At 40.4% G+C, this 4,711-nt stretch overlaps 1 protein-coding gene across 1 annotated transcript in view; it reads right to left on the minus strand.

Moving 5' to 3' along the window:
- MRC1 (mannose receptor, C type 1) overlaps nucleotides 1–4,711 on the minus strand; it is a 120,483-nt gene that overhangs the window by 94,974 nt on the left and 20,798 nt on the right. Inside the window, exons 2-3 of the mRNA XM_012660897.1 lie at nucleotides 3,853–4,254; nucleotides 1,402–1,575 (exon numbers count right to left, since the gene is read on the minus strand). Coding sequence (XP_012516351.1) covers nucleotides 1,402–1,575; nucleotides 3,853–4,254 — 576 coding nt within the window. The remainder of the gene's footprint in view (nucleotides 1–1,401; nucleotides 1,576–3,852; nucleotides 4,255–4,711) is intronic.

The following is a 4,711-nucleotide window of genomic DNA, read 5'->3' on the forward strand; positions in this document are numbered from 1 at the left end:
GGATATTCCTCCAGAACAGAGAGATTACACTCAGAAGACAATTACAATAACGTATGGGGCTGAGACATCAAGTTTACTTTCAGAGGGATGAATGGAGATTATATATCAAAAGAGATAAATAAGCACAATTCTTAGAATTCTGGCTTTAATTTGACAAACTACGATATTTTTCTAAGTTGTGCTATTGCACAACAGTGCTTGGGATAACGTGATTATGGGAGGATTTGGGGTCCCGAAAATTGAGTCGTAAGTGATGCTATCGCAATTCAGGCAGCTTCCCAATCACCCTAGACCACATCGGATGTTCCGCCCCTTCCCTGGCCCCTTCGCAGGGCAGCAGGAGAAAGGGTTGTGGGTGATGCCAGGAAACAGGAGCTGCTCTGCTCCAGTCTGCAGTAGCAGGTGAGAGGTCAGCGGAGAAGAAGGTTAGGAAGGAAGAAGCTGGCATCAGAAAGAGGGTGCGGGGTGACGGGGAAAGTGAAGGAAAGGAGAAAGGACAATTTCTTTTCCTCTATGCTCGGCCCCAGCTCTGCCACCCAACACTGACGTCCTCCACCCCACCTGAAACCTGCTGCAGCGTGGAAGATCACCAAGAATCCATCTGTCCTGGAGTCTTCCCACTAATATGATGCGATACCACTTCTTTTGCATTGTTGCAATACAACTTGAATTTGCACTTTTCCGAAACCTCCAAGCATATAAATTACCCACTTCCATTGATTCCCGGCTGTGTTCAATTAAATGACACTCTTCTTAAATTAAACATAAGGAGAGTATCATTACGATCATTTTCACTGTGCAGAGACCTTTCCATTATATTGACACAAACTTTGGGAGCCTGTCTCCGTCTCTTTCTCCACCAAACCATATGCTGGTGGCTGTATTTAAACTCTGGTTTTGATCTGTGGCTTCATAAAAGTAAAGCATTAGGGGGAAGGAATGGCAAGCCTACTTCCAGTGTTAAGTATATATTGCATAGTGTACAGTTTAATCTGCCCTAAAGTCTTAGAAAATAACTGATAATTGGTAGAAATAAAGAGGTCATTTGATACAGAAAAGGTTGGGATAGTGGGGTGTAGTCTAGTTTTCTGAGAATGAGCTCAGAAAATATTGAGATAGTGGGACTATGGTCTAGTCTTGTTAGCAAGATCTAAATACACATTTAAAAAAAACTGGGTTGAGAGTCCAAAGATCTGTGTTCTAGTGTTCAGACGATATGGATCATTTTCTCCGTTATAAAATGGAGACAATGACATCTGTAAAGGGTTATGGTGGGATATAATGAGATCATAAATGTGAAATAACTCCAGGAAAAAAATGCTCTAGATAAATGCAATTTCTTATCACCACGTTGCCATACCAAACACACCAAACTCTTCTTAATGATAAACAGTTACTCACATTTCAGGGGACAAAATCCAAACAGCTTATCTGCATCGTAGTCCGTCGTGGTTCCACACCAGAGCCATCCGTCTGAGCGCCCGGCACTTGTGCAATCTGCGTACCACTTGTTTTCAAACTTGAATGGGATTGCACAGGTTGCTCCATTTGCGTTGCCCAGTAGCGTGTACATGGCTAGAGAAACACATCGATTTGCATTTGGAATGTGAGCAACATTTCTGAATGTTGATTTTCCAATAAGAAGGGTACTGAAGGCATTGGTCTCACTCTTTTGATCGTATGTGGTGACCCACACGAGGATTTCGTTTTTGTTTTTTCCCTTTCTCCCTCTACTCCTGTCTTTTGCTGGGTACATACAACATCTGTACTCAAGGATAACTCTAGTACCACTTTGTTTCCATGGTCTTTTGGAACAATCTTTCCTCCTTCCTCTGTAGACAACAGCTTTAATGTCTGCATTCCCTCCAGAACAAAGAGACTATTCTTTCTCTTGGTTGGAATCATAGAATTATGGAATCTTTAGATGGAAAATAACCTTAAAGCAATGTAGCCCAAACCCATAGTCAATACCTAAATCCCCTCCAACCACTTCCTGTCAAGCCAGCCTCAACTTGAGTCCCTCAACAAGGATCATAAGGAAGAATAGGAATTTTGTCATAGTTCTCTAACCCACATCATGAGAAGAAACCACTCAAGATCATTAGATAGCATCTACAATTGATATCTGTCTTTTTAAAAACTGATGCAAACAGATTAAGTGGGAAGTTCTGGATTCAACTGGAATGGTCAACTGAAATTCAGAATTATTGTTGATCATGGTTTAGCTTAAGCCAAAGGGGTTAGAGAAGCTCATATCTCCATTAAGAACCAAATAACTCATGCAGCTGAATTCTCCAGTTTGTTTAAAGTCTCTATTTTTGTAGGGATCCCCCCCACCCCTGCTTTGGGAGATAACAACCCTTTATATTGAAGTATTTGACCCATTGCCACCAATTAATATTCAGAATTTAATTTTAGGTAGTAATTCTTTTCTTAATTACATTTTGTAGAATCTACAACTTGGAAAAGGTCTTAACAGACATTCAATCATTCAGATAATACCAAGTTTGTAAAACGTGTAACACACTGGGGAAGCCAAAAGAACCCTCATTAACGGATCATATAACTGCAGCCAATTTATTCTTCCTCTTGTGGTCCAAACTTCCACACAACTACCAAATCCATCCAAGAATCTTAAAGGGATTCTTAAGTATTTTAGAGCTTAACAACCACTGTCCTAAACCCGATGCATATTTACCTCAAAGCGAATGGGAGAACAGGAAGGGTGGGCAAGGGAGAGCTACAATATTGTATTTTAAAATAAAATAAGTCTTCCTCAAGTTCAGTTCCTCAGTTAGCATAACTGTCCCATGCATGGAATCTGACTCAGTGAAATTTAATTCACCCTTGTCCTGCCCTATAATTTTCTATTGAGTTTCTCCTTCTGGAAGGTTGTGTTAGCTTAGGTTGCCCCTCACATAACTTCTAAACCCACATTATGTTCAAGAAACTCCTCAGAAGAACTTCTATCTACGCTCCCCTCTTCCTTATATAGGCAGAAAAATGGAACATTCACAAAGTATCTCCTTACAAAGAGCTGAATTCCTATACTCCATCTCAGCTGCAAGAAGCTAGGTTCAACCAATCTTAGCAGCCCAAGTAACAGAGCAGTTATAGAAACAGGTTATCTCTCGTCCCCAAAGGCAGGCTCTTTCTCTGACCTTGAGGTTGTTCTAGATAACGCCACACAATAACCAAGTATGGAAACCTGAAATGCGGTGATAACGTTATCTGACCCAGAGACCAGCCTTCATAAAAGCCTTCGAGTTCTTTTGTATTTTTGTTTTGTTTTGTTTTCTGTACAGCCACTGGAGAGTGAAATGTGGCCAATATGAGAGAAGACTAAATACTCTGATTTTATTTAATCTTCAAGAGCTCAAGGAACCGACTATACATAAGATGATCTCCACCCCCGAGTTGGTGGTATCACCTTCTAAGATAGCTAACTAAATATACTGCATATTAATTTACAAGCTAATTCCTCAGCTTTTCTAATCTTCTGATTATTATAGTTTCTAAATACCCCCAAGGTGACGACATAAATCCGAAACATTAAGAAATCTACATTGTCAAGGAATTTGCCAAGATTTCATATTAGGCAAATAGACTGGTCAAGAATGTTGTTCCATGGATCATTTCTGCAGGGACAACTTAAACCAAAAGAAAAGAAATGTTTGGTTAAATTCATTTATCCCTACAACTTTATAATGTTAAAGGAGGCATTGGATCAAAGACTACAGTGAAAATTATCTTCTAATATTTTTAGTACACTCCAAACAAGAACATATTTTCTTGAATGTTTTTCTTGAATTGGTTTCCAAGAGGTGAAAAATTTGACACAAAGCTACTTACCTTCATAACCTCTAGAGCATAAGTCATCTGTGGTTCCGTAGATCCTCCACCTGCTCCATAAGCCAGATCCCTTATAGAGCATAACATTCTTTTCTTGTTTATTGCCATAGTTAAAAAATAAATCTTCTCCCTTGATCCCAAAAAGTGTGTCATTTTTGCACTCCCATTTCTGAAATTCACTTCTCAAGTCACAGGCATACAGACTGACAGGAACCCAGTCGGTTTTCGATGGCACTCCCAGGCATAGTTTAAAGGCAACACTCATAATCTGGGACTCAGACACCCATCGGAATTTCTGGGATTCAGAATCCTGGTTGCAAACTGCGGTTTGGACGGCACTGGGGCCCACCGCTTCCACGCAGCGCTTGTGGTCTTCATTATAGATTAAAAATTGCCTTGTGTCTGTTAAAAAAAGAAAAGAAAAGAAAGAAAAGGGGAAAAAAAGAAGAAGAAAGAAAGCATGGTTAAGTGGGTTCATGTAACAAGGACAATATTTTAAGTCAAAAGTTCCCAAGCTCTCCATTTCCCTAAAGACTTTCACGACTACAGGAAGAGAGGTCCCTGAAGCTGGAGGGAGAACTGGACTAAGGGCTGCCTGGGTGCCAGCACTTGGCTGGACGCCTTCAAGATGTCCTAGTTTACGAGGAACCTCACGCAGAGGTCCACCTTACACGCTCGCGAATTACAGGGAGTGAACGTCAAAGTCAGATTGTGGAAGGAAATGATATCAACCCCAGCAAAGAAAACCTGGGCGACATGAATACAATAAGCTGTAAAATCAAATCCATGTATGTCCCAGAATAAGACATTTTTTTCAGAATAGGATTTTGAAGTGCGACACATCCAACCCTCTTGGAGA

Source organism: Propithecus coquereli, unplaced genomic scaffold, assembly GCF_000956105.1.
Source record: "Propithecus coquereli isolate 6110/MARCELLA unplaced genomic scaffold, Pcoq_1.0 Scaffold69, whole genome shotgun sequence".
In the NCBI taxonomy this organism is placed as follows: Eukaryota; Metazoa; Chordata; class Mammalia; order Primates; family Indriidae; genus Propithecus; species Propithecus coquereli.